The sequence below is a fragment of the Mustela putorius genome, unplaced genomic scaffold, assembly GCF_011764305.1.
Source record: "Mustela putorius furo isolate JIRA1106 unplaced genomic scaffold, ASM1176430v1.1 tig00003972_pilon_pilon_pilon, whole genome shotgun sequence".
NCBI lineage: Eukaryota > Metazoa > Chordata > Mammalia > Carnivora > Mustelidae > Mustela > Mustela putorius.
The window spans coordinates 19,541,532-19,556,218 of NW_025422115.1; the positions used below are offsets into that span (position 1 = coordinate 19,541,532).

At 45.5% G+C, this 14,687-nt stretch overlaps 1 protein-coding gene across 2 annotated transcripts in view; it reads right to left on the reverse strand.

Moving 5' to 3' along the window:
- Positions 1-14,687, reverse strand: part of BBS4 (Bardet-Biedl syndrome 4) — a 56,438-nt gene that overhangs the window by 1,582 nt on the left and 40,169 nt on the right. For both annotated transcript variants that reach the window (XM_045070745.1, XM_045070744.1), the window contains exons 5-14: positions 14,246-14,357; positions 12,839-12,911; positions 9,603-9,656; positions 8,142-8,269; positions 5,369-5,423; positions 4,334-4,402; positions 3,210-3,362; positions 2,939-3,110; positions 1,170-1,239; positions 432-573 (exon numbers count right to left, since the gene is read on the reverse strand). In XM_045070745.1, the coding sequence (XP_044926680.1) occupies positions 432-573; positions 1,170-1,239; positions 2,939-3,110; positions 3,210-3,362; positions 4,334-4,402; positions 5,369-5,423; positions 8,142-8,269; positions 9,603-9,656; positions 12,839-12,911; positions 14,246-14,357 (1,028 nt within the window). The remainder of the gene's footprint in view (positions 1-431; positions 574-1,169; positions 1,240-2,938; positions 3,111-3,209; positions 3,363-4,333; positions 4,403-5,368; positions 5,424-8,141; positions 8,270-9,602; positions 9,657-12,838; positions 12,912-14,245; positions 14,358-14,687) is intronic.

The window sequence follows — 14,687 nt, forward strand, 5'->3', positions numbered from 1 at the left end:
TGAAATCGTGTCTGCCAATACTAGGGTTTGAGAGAGGCAGTATTTATTGCATGGAAATCATTCTCCAACAGCGGAGAATCCAGATCCCCTTTAGTGGGCGGCACGGGAAGGCATACAGGATCTCAGAACCCAACGATTCAAGGTCAGCACGTTATAGGGCCTAATTCATGCCTTTCCCAATGAGGGGAAGCTGCAAAGAGACACAGACCTCAAATCAGTTGTATTCTATCAATAACAGAACTCAGCCTGAATTTCCCCTTACTATTTTCTTCTAGGAAGGGTTCTCCTCAGGCTGTGACTAATTGAAGATTTCATGCTGCCAGGAACATCAAAGCCAAAACAGGTATGAACCTTTAGAATACCTTGTATCTGGATTATTTGGGCTTGACTCAAAAGTCCCCAGACAGCCTCAGAGCTAATAAAAGACACACCTCAGAGTCAAACTCCAGAGAGCTGCTGTCCTTGAGCAGGTTGACTTTCTTCTCCATCTCCTGGTACTGGGCCAGGGCCCCCTTCTTCTCGCCCTGGTTGTACAGCAGCACGGCATAGTTCAGGTTTACTAAGGGGTTACACCTGTGCCAAACAGGGATTCTGTGAGGCTTGGGATCTGCAACCTGTGCTCATTCAGAGATTCTCCTCATTGTACAAAAAAAAAAACCGACAAAAAGTGGTTAAGTAGAGACTTCCCTCTTCTACTGCAAGGTGAGAACACGTGTGTGTGGGCCTCTGGAGAAGCATCAAGGAAGTAAATGCCCAGCCAGCAAGCAGGAGGTAGTGGGAGCAGCAAGTCTGACGTCCCAGCCCTCAACAGGGCCACCAGGGCAGGCTTGAAAAGGGGATTCCTGAGCCCACTGCCAGTGGAATAAATCCCGGGAGTTGTTTATCTCAGACTAAGCTCAGAGCCTCATCTGCTATTCCAGCCAGCCCGTGGCTGTCAGCAGCCCAAGCCCACTGCCAGCGCCTTCTCTGGCTCCTGACTGGAGGCCGTGTCCGTTCCAGCAGAGCCGCCACAGCGTGCTGAGGGCCCACATCCTTCTGCAGCCAGGCAGCAAGAGCAACACCGGGGCTGTGGCGCCACCTGGTGGTTTCGGAGAGTCCAGCCCGCCCCCACCTGGTGGTTTCGGAGAGTCCAGCCCACCCCCACGACCACTCCCAACAGAGCAGCTTACTTGTCCAGGCGGACGGCTTCTGCGTAGGCTCTCTTGGCATTCTCCGGATCTTCCAGGTTCGTCAGAGCCACTGCAACAGAGAAAGTGGGCACCGTGACTGAAAAGCCCAGCAGAGAAAACACAAGGAATGTTTCAAGATCACTGTTCATTTATCACCCCCCTTTGCCCTATCAGCTCCTAGGGCCACCACTAGCAGTCACTTGTCACTTAGCCTGGATGCCCCTGTGTCATTGGCTTCAACGACCCCTCCCCACAGTCAGCAGTGGCTGAGGCCTCCAAATCCTGTTTGTTGCACTTTCTTTTCTGACACCGCCCTTGTTAAGGTGCAAGTTGTTTCAGGCTTGCCATTTTATCCCCACAGCAGTGTCTCCACCAGCCCCAAAGCTGCCCATGTCACCATCTGACAAGAATCCTCACTGGTTTGCCATCACCCATAACCATGATCTTTAACTTTCATTTGGCAACAGAACACAATCTCCTTTTTAATCAGTATTATCTGGAAGCCTGTTCAATAAAACAAAGGAAACAGCTGTCTGGAAGACAGGCCCACTCCACTCCCCCACCAGCCCTGCATTCACTTCCACTGAACACAAAAGAGGCCTGGGAATACAGCTGGAAAACCTCAGCCTCTAGAATAAAGGCCAAAGTCCTTTACCCAAAGGCATTCCACTCATGCCATCTGTGATGCGGCCCCAGACCATCTCTCCTGACCACCCCCTCACTGCGCTCCACACACACCTGCTGCGCCCACGCTGCCATTCCAGGCTGCAACGACTTGCTCCCGGCTCCTTGGCCACACTGTGCCAGTGAATTCTACTTTGTGAAGTCAGAAATGCTGCTCATGCCTTACAGTAGGGCTGTCTGTTCCCATTCCTGCATCCCCATCAGAATGGAGCTCGCTTAGTATTCAGGCAACCCACAGTGAACCATTCAATTTGCTTTGGCAACCTTCCTCTTATAAAAAAGAGGAAACCCCACAATAATGATTTTTAAAAACCCACCAGGGGGCACTTGGGTGGCTCAGAGGGTTAAAGCCTCTGCCCTCCGCTCAGGTCATTATCCCAGGTCCTGGGATCAAGCCCCTATGGGGCTCTGTGCTAGCAGGGAGCCTGCTCCCCCCACCCCCTGCCGGCCTCTCTGCCTACTTGTGATCTCTGTCAAATAAATAAATAAAAGTCTTTAAAAAAAAAAATCACCAGAAGACCACACTGTCAGTGAGAATATGGAAAATGCTTTTGGGCTTACATTTAGTAAGTCTTGTATGTGGAGAAATACCCCCAGAAAGAATATTAGTAATTAAATAACAACAGACCAATTATGTAATGATAATAAAACCAATACTTAATATTCATTGGTTATTTAATTACGTGATCCTCCCTCTCTACTGTGAGTTCTAACCAGTACGTAGTGGAAGGAGGACCCTTCCTAAAGCCCAAACTGTTAACACTCAGTGGTATCTGGAACTTAGTTGGACTCTGTTTCTCCCTCTCTCTATTTGTAAATAAACTGTCAAGTCAGGGAAAACAACTGGTAAAAGATGAACTAGGAATGATCTTGATTTAACCTGTTGGTCTCTGAGTGAAACATCTCCAAGCTAGAAGAAACCAGATATTCTGTCTTTTCAAGCTCCAGGGCACTCAACTAGGCTCCAATGGGATCTGTGAGGCAATAGCTTCTACGGGACATATAACCACTGGCCTCGTATAATTCTAGATCATTTTCCGTCATCACAGACTACAGGGGGGGCTCTCCCCACAAATGTCTCTTACCAGCCAAGAGCATGTAGAGCTCCCCCATCTTTGGCTGGAGATTGATGGCTGCGCTGAGGAAATGGAAAGCCGACGCATACTGCTGCATAGTCAGGTGGACAAGGCCCAAATTATACAGAATCTTCCAATCGAAGGGAGCCAAGTAGTTGGCTCGCTTCAGGCAGCTGATAGCCTGCAGGGAGAGGGGTACTCGATGAGCAGCGGGGACAAGCCTGGCAGCCCCAGGAACTGCCTCTATGAACACAAACAAGGAAGATGGGGAGACACTCACTGCCACATATTTCTTCTTGCCAAAGAAACACATTCCAATGTTATTCCAGAGTGGAGGACTTTCTGGAACAGCGCAAGCTACAACTCTGTATTTCGTGAGGGCAACATCAAAGTCCCCATGGGTCTGCATCATGCTGCCTGCCGCCAAGATGGCCTGAAAACAACATGAAAAGCTGGTAATTGAGCCATTCCCCAAAGCCTTTCGCAGTGAAGTGGTGGTTCTGGGTGTACTCAGCAGGCCCATCAGCAAGGACAGGACTCCACACTTCTTCCAGGACATAGAAAATATATTCAGGCTCTCGGGACAGATGCTTGGGAGGAATGTCCCTGTGCCCCTGGCTTTCTTTGGCACAGTAAAGAAAAAGAAAAGACAAAAAAATGTCAGTGACTTGCCCTGGCTCATTTGTTCCTATTTCTAGTCCAGGAAGTCAGTATTTCAGAGTCAAGGCACTTTCAGCGAAACAGCCTTTCATCTGCTCCGCAGGCCCCTACTTGGTACACCAAATGCTCCAGACAACCCAGAAACTGCTGTCTGGCCACTTAAGGTCCAGCTCCTCTGGCACCACCCAGGGGGGTCAGCCGGAGGCCTTCGCAGCCCCGCCCTCTCATTTCTCGGAGGAAAGGTCCGGCAGGCGCTGGCAGATGCAGCCTACCATGCGTCCCATGATGGAAAAGATAGGCCAGGTCAGCACCCTTCTTCAAAGCCTGTTTTGCTGCATCTCCCTCCGCAACGTTCATCCACTGCACAATCTCAGCCCCAAAGTCCTATCTGGGCAAGAGTTGTCCTCACAAATTCATTAAGAACCCAGAAGTCACTTCCCCAGAGTCTCCTCGGACAGCAGTGTGGAGACTCTGCTCATTTCCTGAGTAACACAAGGACTTCACCAGCGTGACAGTTTCACTGTCTGCACGACAGGCCTGCAACAGCAAATGTGCGCTCGTAGAAAATAAGCAGAGCACGAACTTTACCGTATGTTCCCATATGTTCATCAAGAAGGGCCATATCTGTTTGTAATTTGAAACAGGTATTTCTCAGGTATCCAAAATGCTTTCTAGGGCCAGATCACCTCTGGCAGCAGTGGGAGCAGCTGTGTGAAGGCTCGGGGGTTGGACAGCCTACAATACCTTGTAGTTGGTAGGGTCGTAAGTCAGTGCATTTCCAAGGTGTTCAAATGCCTTCTGGTAAATGCCGAGCTTGGAGAAAAAGTAAACCAGAGAATTACATTGGGGGGAGATAGCAGTCTGGCCAACCACACCCCAAACAGCGACACCCATGCTTTTTGGTTGTCATGGCAAAAAAAAAGAGCTACAGATACCAGCTTAAAAAAAAAACTAAAAACCCCCATATTTGTTGATTTGTCCCTGAAGGTCAAAGTATCTATGCGCCAGAGCCGCCTCTGGTGCACTCCAGTGTTCCACAACAACGCTTCCCTGGCAGGAAATGGGCCGGTGAGCCTCAATCCCTGGTGGGGTGGGGGGGCAGCCTCCAAGCCAAAGCTAGGAATGTCCAGGGTTAAGCTCCTGATTCCTTTTCAAGAAAAACAAAAGATGGAAAGGCCACCCCAGAGGCAGAGCGGTGGGGGGGGGGGGACAGCTGAGCAGAGAACTGGAGGAGCATGGAGTGGGTAAGACAGGGCAAGAGCCTCAGGGGTCCCCACCAGGCTGCAGGCTGATACAGAGAAGTGGAGGCACTATAAAAAAAATAATAAAAAAAAATAAAAAAGCCATTCACGTGGGGAAATGCGGAGGGTAGAGGAGATTTCTTATTCTAGACAATGCTTTGCTGCCTCTTTCCCAGAGGACCTGGTGGGCAGAGGCAGCAAGGTAAGTGGCCTCTAGCCCCAACCCTGCAGGTGTTCACCTGCCTCCCAGCTTCTCCTGCCGGAACACATGCCAGCTCCCCACCCTCCACCAGTTCTCTGCTCTACCCTTTCCTTACATGTGTAAGAATTACAATGGCAGTAGCCTCGAACAAACTTATTTGCCTGATTCGAATGCAGAAAAGTGATTCCTTTAGCAAACAGTATCAAATGCGGAGACGGAGGTTCATGCGCTTCCTACGACCTTCAGCAGAATGTGTTAAAGTAAAAACAAAGCACAGGGATGCCACAATCCATACAAATCCAAAAGCATTTCTAACATAAATAGAGTTCTCATTACCTGTAAATAGAGTAGTCCTAAAGTTGTGAGAAGTTCCGTATTTTCTGGCGAGAACCTGCAACACATGGACCCACACGGAGTGCTCAGAGGGAAACAAGATGCATATGACAGGGGCGCCTGGGTGGCTCAGTGTGTTAAAGCCTCTGCCTTTGGCTCAGGTCATGATCCCAGGGTCCTGGGATCGAGCCCCGCTTGGGGCTCTCTGCTCTGCGGGGAGCCTGCTAACTCCTCTCTCTCTCTCTGCCTGCCTCTCTGCCTACTTGTGTCTGTCAAATAAATAAATAAAATCTTGGAAAAAAAAAAGATGCGTATGACACACCAAGACCCCTGCCCGCTGACACCACACCTGGAGTCACCCTGGCACCTTCTGCTCCCCACGAAAATTCCTGAAGCTGATTTGGAAATTTCCTTCAAAAGTCGGTCCTCTCAACCCCAGCTACAAGACCGACTGCTCAGCAAGAAAGAAACAGGACTTAGAATCCAGACTCCTTTGTCAGGGCCAAAGTCCTAAGAACCACCTATGGAATATTCGCTGTGACTATCCTGATTATACTGACACAATTCAAGACTGACGCTCCAAGAATCAAGTCCGTCTGAAACACACAGTTGTAGCCAATTCCCTCTCATAGGTTTGGGGGTGGCGGTTGCGGTTTTGTTTTTCTGGCCTCACTGTACTGACAATGCCAGCAGTTTTCTGTGTGTTTAACATCCCAGTGGCCCTAATGCTCTGCTCTCCACATTAAACAAAAAGCCATACTAAACAACCAAACTAAAAAAAGAAGGAAGATACAAACCAGCTCAAGGAAAACATTAGCCTTTGGCTTTGGAGAGTAAACACTGACTTAAGTAAAAGATGATTTGCTTCCCCAGTCCCTCACTGATCCTTGCCTTTGTCATAAAACCTAAGCCACACTGAGCTGAGCTATTCTGTCTGTAGGACCATCAGCAGTTTCAACAGTGAAAATGCCAAAAGGCAAGGAGCAGCACCTCCTGCTTATAAGGAATGAGTGGGGCACTGGTTACCTAGGGGGATATCAGACCAGAGGGGCCAAAGCCCCAGCCAGCAGGCGCCTGAGCTGGCCAGGGCTTACTCAGTTCAATCGAGTATCTGCCCTTCACTTTCTGCCACAGCAAATATCCACTTTGATCACCTCCCTCCCACAAACCAATTATGTAACTTCTTTGATTTTGGTGGCAGCCCCCTTGGTCCCCACCAAAATGTGACTACCGTCTCTATAGCAATGGGTCATAAGCAATGGTCTCCATTCTCAGCGATGTTCCAGATGTTCAGCTGTCCCCCTTTTCCCTTGGGAATTTTATTGACTTAAGTCCTTGATGAGCCCCTGGAAGAATGACACCCTCCAGATTTCTGTGAGCTAATCTCGAAGAGACAACCTTAAAAGGCAGAAGTTGGGGATCAAGACTTCCATCCAGCACCATAGAAGCTTAAAATATGCTACAGGAGCTCCTTCCTACTTGTCCCTGTAAACTTAGCCTCTTGCTGACAAATCTTTTGTAGCATAACAAATCATTTGTTAAAGAAAAGGAGAGAGAGAGAGAGCACAGAGTGGAGAGGGACAGAGGAAGAGAGAGACTCTCAAGCAGGCTGCCTGCTGAGTAGGGAGCCCAACGAGAGGCTTCATCTCACAACCGTGAGATCATGACCTGAGCCGAAATTATGAGTTAACCAACTGATCCACACACATGCCCCAAACCAAGGGATTTTTATCTTTTTAGACACAAAATGTGGTTGAAAAAAATTCAGAAGAGTGTTGCAACTGGTATGATCAGAAAAGTGACTGCTATGGTAGAAAACAAAGGTAACTAACAGAATCCTAAGTTTAGTTCAGAGACTTATTATCAGGAATTACACACTGTGGCCACACATCCTGTTAAGTGACAAAACAAACGACCCTATACAAAAAAGAAAAGACAAAAAAAAAAGATTAAAAACAAAAAAAGAAAAAGACAAGACAAACAGTATGTGTCCCTAGAGAAGAAACATTGAACACCATCCTGGAAGGAAAAGGAGTCCATTCCATTATCAACAGGGATTTGGCCTACCCTCATGATGTTTACAAAAAAAACAAAAACAAAAACAAGATATTGGTCTCATGCTAATAAAGGCCACATGTTTATTAGTCAATCAAGAGATTTCTGACCCCAGTGATGTTTATTAGTGAATCAAGAGATTTCTGACCCCAGTGTCTCTGGAAACAAGATCTGCTATAAAGTTTAAAACCACAATGGCAGACTACCAGCTGACTGCAAAATCTATCCGCTCCTTCCTCCTACGCACATGTGTACCCACCTCCCTTGAAGCTAGCGGCCGCCTTACCTCATGAACCATGGGATATGAGCAGGAATGAGGTGTGCAATTTCTGAACCATTAAGATACTCTGAGCTGCTAACTCAGTGGTTTCCTCTACCACCGCCCCTCACCACAGCCTGGACCATGGATCTACCTTAAGTAGCTTCAACCATACAGGTGAAGGCAACAATTGGAGGAATGTTGGATCCCGGATTGATCTTGTGGAGCAAAGCTGTCCAGCTAGGCAGACTAGCCAGACTGACAGGTGAGAAACACACGCCTTCTTTATTACATAAAGGCTTACGCAAGCCTCTGGGAGCTTCGAACCTTAGCTCGAGTTTTACTCTAACTTACATAATTAGGAATCCATCACAGTAACCCGTACTCAGTCTTAAGCTTGGGGGTTCCTAGGTCTGCTCCCATTGATTTTCTCATCACCTTAAAGAAAACAGACACACTTACTCTACTGCCTTCTTGTAGATTTCGATGGCCTTGTCCAAGTCCCCCTCTAGCAAGTGGATCTTCCCCAGCATTATGTAAGTCAGATCGTGCCTGTTAAGATGGAGGGCATTGTGCAGCTGCTCTTGTGCCTGACAAGATTGATGGGAGTAAAGAGAACCAAATCACTACCACAAAAGGACAATGGCTTGGTGTGGCTATCAGAAAGAGCTCCCCCTGTACTCAGGCAGGAACATGACATCTCAGCAAACAGCTCCCACTACCCAAAACCCCTAACACATACCAAAACCGCTTGCTGACAGGACAGCTGGCAACATGAGGTGTCTGCCTTTGGAGCCATGAGGAAGAGTTTTTTATACAAGATGACTAACCTTTCTGAGTGTCTTCTGCTTCTTGATACCCACACCCGTGACTCATACTTTCTAATTCAAAGGAGTGTCAGAGTACAGAATAGAACACTGCCCCGAACTCCATCCCAGCTGCACCGCTGGCCAACTCCACAACCTTCCCCTGGGTGGACCTCATTTTCCTTACCAGTATTTTGATAAATGAATGAAAGGACTGTTCTCATTTATTCATTCAACATGTATCCATTCAGTACCTATTCTAGGTAGGGATACCAGAGCTAACAAAACAAACCCCTTGCTCTGGAAGAGTATCCTAATCTATGACTAAAAGAATTTAAGTCATTATTTGATTCAACAAGTATTTACATCAATGTCAAGTATTATATTTGCTCTGTCAGCCTTACAGTAAAAATCTAAATATAATTCTCCTAATCAGTACAGGTCTGACCAAAGACTAATCCCACCTCTCCCCTGGCTCAGAATAATCCTATGAATAGAAATGTACTTGCTTGGAATATTCTCTGAGGAGAAAACGCTCCTAAGCAAGCATGTAACACTGTGGATCTGCTCAGGAAACAAGGAGACCCACTAAAAATATAAGTTCTTAGATGGAAAGTAACATTAAAAATGGTAACTGTCAGAAATCAAATCCACTTAAAACTTAAATTCATTTCCAGTAATCTTAAAAACTGAAATCATTTGCTGTCAGACAGTAAGATAGCTCACACAATCATGATTACATTTTTAAGACCAAAGGGTTCACTTTTGATATCTAAGTTTTACTGAACATTTGTTTCTATACTGGAAAATCACACTAGGGATGGAAGAGAAGAGGGGAGAGAAGTGATTCGATTGCCATTCCCTCATAATATTTCTAGAGTTTGTCATTTTCTTGCTAAAATCAGAAATGAAAAAAAAAACCTGGAAAAACAGATGGATGAAAAATGAGAATAAGTATGGGGATAAACGTATGGCACTTTCAATTTTGGCTGCCAAAATCTCTACAAGCACTTCTCAGGAGTACTACACCGCGAGCGACGGCGCCCCTGCAACAGGCGACCCCTTGGTGGGCGCCCCAGCTCGGCGCTCAACCGCCACCACCATTCCCACACATTACCTTACTGAACTGTTTCAGATAAATGTAGCAGACTCCCAGATTGTGACAGATCTCCTACACACAAAAGAAAGTAAAACAGCATAGGTGTGAAACTCCACAGTTACTAACAGAGTGATACAATAGGCATCTAGGGACTATTACTGTCCAGCAAAGCTGACATTTTAAATGGCACTATAGTTAGTTCTTTTACTAGATTTCATACTTAAATACATTTAATTCTACAAAATGGGTTAATATTAAAAACTCAGTTTATGAGAGATAAAAGCAGAATAAACAGGTGATCTTCCTGGATCCTAGCGATACATACGCAGCCCTAAGCCTTTCTTCTCTAAGAGACTCTTCTCGGAAGAGACTGCCCACAGCTCCTGCTCCCACCCATAAAAGGTGTGTGTGTGTGTGTGTGTGTGTGTGTGTGTGAGCGCATGCGCACATGCACACATTGGTGTGCCGACCAGATTCCTTCTCCTAGGAATCTGGGACTTGACGAGGTGATGTGGGCTCGGGAACTGACACCACCTCTGGAGGCTGCTGAGGCAGAATACATGTCATTGGAGCCAGTCTGCTGAAGTCTGCAAACGCTGGCCCATGGGCCAAATCCATCCTCTGCTTTTCTTGTAAATGAAGATTTACTGGAGCACAGCCACAACCACTTGTTACACATTGCCTACAGAACTTTCACGCTAAGGCTTTAAAGTAGCTGCAACAGAGACTGTATGAAGCCACAACACTTAAAATATTCATTAGACCCTTTACAGAAAGTTTGCCAGATGCTGACCTACAGAAAGAAAAACAAGCAGAAATGCAGAGTAGCTGGTGAGTGACAGCTGTCCAGGTCCAGTTCCCTGAAAGATAAGCCTGCATGTCCTGACCTTGAGTTATACAGAGTCTCTTAAGTTCCCTTGTACTGAATCTCCCTTTATCTGCAGTAGCTTCAGAGAAAGGGGGAAGCAAGGTGAGGAAAGTAGGAAGCAGTGAAGACTTCTTAGTAGTAGTGGAGAGGTGTGGAAGTACATTTAGACCCAGAAGTGTCCCTGTCGGAAGAAACACAGACCCCAGGGCTCAGAGACAAATGGTTTACAATGTGTTCTAAGTCCCCTAAAATAACAACAAAATAGGGATCATTGATGGAGTACCTACTTCACATCAGGCTCTGTGCCAGATGGTTTTCACATATTATTACTTTAATTTCCCCAGCAAACCTGAAACACAGGTATAACGACTCTGATATGAGAGGTAAGAAAACTGAAGGTCAGAGAGGTTAAGTAGTTTGCCTAACTTAAGACAAAGTGTTAGTACTAGGATACTTTGTCCTTTTTTAGGTCTAAATCTTCAGGAGAATTTTAACTATACATAAAGGTAGACAGAATCACCATGGATTCATCACTCTGTTCCTTTAAAAAAAAAAAAGACCTTATCCCTTAGAAATACATACTGAAACGTTTGTGGATGTTCTGCTGGTATTTTGTGAAGTGGGGAAGATGGGAGTATGGATTGGATCATTGTATGGACAGAGCCCGATTCAGGGCTCAGTCCCATGACCCAGGGGTCATGACCTGAGCCAAAGGCAGAAGCGTAACAACTGAGCCTCCCAGGTGCCCCAGTCATCACCTTTATATTGTTGACTCCAAAATGTATATCTCTAGCCCGGAACACTTGAGTTTCAGATCCTGTATCCAGGCATACACTGGACACATCTCAATTTAGATATCCTACCAGACGCTAAACTCATGTCCATAATCTTACAGACAGGATTTAGCTCTGACTGGCTATCATCCTCCTCTCCCAAAACTGCCTTCTCTTCTTTCCTGTATTTCCTGTTCTAGGTGATTATCCCATAATCCACCAATCCATCTTTGCATCTCTAAGGCATAGCCCAGTGCCTATCATGTAGCAGACTCTCATTTGTTGGAAGAATGACTAAATGAATGAAAGAGTAAATGAATTTTCCCTTAACTGTGGCTTCACTTTGGCCTTTAGCCATAAAGTACTTGGTGGCTTCCCTGTCTTCAGACCTACAGAAGTGACCAACAAATTGAAACTTATCAAAAGTAATAGTGCCATAAGAACTGCAGGGAACTCCATGCTCACTCTTCGTACTAACCAATCAAATCCTTCACACACAGATCGGTCTTTCCAAGAGTCCTCAGCTACTTGGGGGGGGCGGGGGTTGAAACCAACAGCCTGAGAAAGAAGAACCGAAACAAAGAGAGGAAGGAAAAGATAACGCTGGAAGACAGAACAAAACTTCAAGAGTCAGAGACATGGAGAGACTATGTCCCTGAATGTACAGCAAAAAGACAATGAGGGAGAACACGTGCAATCCAAGAGCCACAGGGAACAAGTACAGAACACACTGAATACAGGGGGAAACAGTGTGGCACCTGCTGCTTAATATGCACTCTCCTTACTGTCCTTCCTATAAGACCTGAACTTTGTTTACAGTGTCAGTGTGTCCAATGTAAAAACTACACTTCCCAGCCCTCCTTAAAGGGGTCACTTGTGCCATCACACAAGTGGCAGTCTGTTGGGGAATTCTGGGAAAGCTATACTTTCCTAATACAGGACATGTCTTTGTCTCCTTGTTGCTTCCTTTTTCTCCCTGCCTGGAATGATGATGTGATCTTAGCACTGCAGCAGACACCTTGTGACCATGAAGAAAAAGCTGCAGCCCTGACATCCTTGGACCACCAAGCAACTACTCACTTGGATCTGTTTCATGAGAAAAAATAAACCCCTAATTGGTAAAGCCAATGATTAGTCAAAATTTTTATTGCTGATACAGACAGATAATGGAGGAGAAGGGAAAAAAAAAATCAAAGAACTACTCAAAATTTCCCTGACCCCAAAGGGGGCAAAGATCCTTAGAGAAAAGCCAACTGGGTCCAGAGATAAGGGGGAAAAAAAAGAAAAGAAACACTTCTAGACCACTCTGACTGGTATTTCAGAACTCCAATGATAAAGAGAAAATCCTTGAAGCTTCTAGAGAGGAAAGTGGAGTTATCAACAAGAATCAGACTGGTAAGAGACTGCCATAAAATCAAGTAGCAATGTCTGCTAAGTTATGAGGCAACATGATTTTTGATCTTACGTTTAGTTAAACCATCAGTCAAGTGTGAGGATAAAATAAAGGTATTTCAGGCATGTAGGTATTTAGTAACAGTAACAAAAGACAGCCTATGACAAATGGAACCATTAGCACACCACTGATGACAAAGACATTCAAGTTCTCCACTTACCCAATCTTTCTGGTTAAGTTTAGCTGCTTCATTATAGACTTCAGTAGCAGCTTTATGTTTTCCCAAAAGAAATCTGTGGAAGAGATACATTTTTTGGAATTAACTTGAAGCTTTTACAGGACTAACTCCACTAGTCTCTCATTTGGTTTATATTCCAGCCTTGCGGAGAATTCTGCAAGCCTCTTCCCTATTACCTAGGACTAATAATACAGGACTAACTCCACTAGTCCCTCATTATGTTCCAACCAGGAGAGAATTCTGCAAGCCTCTTTCCTTTTAGCTGGCTGTGCTATTCTGGCCAATGAGGCTGGCATATGTCAATAACAGAAGCTCTTTTGGTAGAAGCTGCACTGACTGCTGTCCCAGGCTCTTGGTCTCTACACCAATTTTAGTGAAAGTCTTATGTAATTTATTTTCTGTAATGTACCACCAACATAGAATAAAAAAGAAAGAAGCTAAAGTATATATACCAGTTAAGCAAGGACTGCCAGCATTCATCACCACCATCTACTTAAGGGACATTCCCTTCCCTTCCAAGACTAAATCTTTTGCCTTGATATTGATCACAATTCTAAAGAGAGGAAAGGCAATCTGGGCCTCTACACAAAGACAGTGCAAGGATGAATGACAGTAGGTAAGAAAGTCGGGGTGGGAACCCCATGGGACACCTTATGGCTCCAGAATTGAAAAACTACCAGTAGGGGCACCTGGGTGGCTCAGTGGGTTAAGCCTCTGTGGATCGGGCCATGATCGCAGGGTCTTGGGATCGAGCCCCACATCGGGCTCTCTGCCCAGCGGGGAGCCTGCTTCCCCCTCTCTCTCTGCCTGCCTCTCCACCTACTTGTGATCTCTGTGTGTTAAATAAATTTAAAAATATTTAAAAAAAAAAAAAAGAAAGAAAGAAAGAAAGAAAAACTACCAGTATACCTAACAGCTTATGAAGACTGGAGTTTGCTTGCATCCAGGAGCTGTCAGGGCATCCACTCACAAAACACTATGTCAAGTATTATACTACTGTATAATAATATACATAATAAATACTGTATATAATAATGCTGTATACTATATACAACACTACTGTGTTGGAACAGCAGATGCAAAAAATGCTACGGATGCCAGCAGCATAAGGGGACTGAAGGAACAAGATGTCACCACTTGTACGATAAACAGTATCAGTCTTCCCCCATCATCACACTACACCATACAATGTTTGAAATACTCATTGTTAACTCATCTTCTCAAATTTCAAAATCAATCCGCTCTTAAAGTGGATCCTAGTCTCCCTATTGAACAATTCTCCCTCTCTGCATCAAGCTGCTCAGGTGGCCAGAAGCAGCCCCTGCCTGGGAACGCACTCTACAGTGTTCTCTGTGACTGTGCCGGGGCTTGCTGGCAGCAAATACTCACAAAGATCTGGCCACCTGCTTGAGGTTATCGGCACACTGAGGGCTGAGAACAGCACACGTCTGAAAGAGTTCTAGAGATTCTTGGATGTTTCCTTCCAAGCGAAATATTAATGCTGCCAAGAGACAGAAAACACACACACAAAAACCATCATATTCTGGGGAGAAAAGAGTCTGGTATCAGAAAAATTGGAGAAGAGGGAATTAAAAAAAACATACCAAAGAAATCCTTTGTTTAACACAATCAGATAGGCCTAAACCCTATACCCTCAGGTAGGCTGAAACAAACAGCAAAGTGGTTGACAATCTAAAACTTTTTTTTTAAATAAGATATCTCAAACCTACCTGCTCCTCCATTCTCATTATCCACCATGCAGATAATGAGGTGCCTTGCAAATTATCCTACAAATTCTTCATACTAAGGACATTCCTTGGCTTCCCCATCA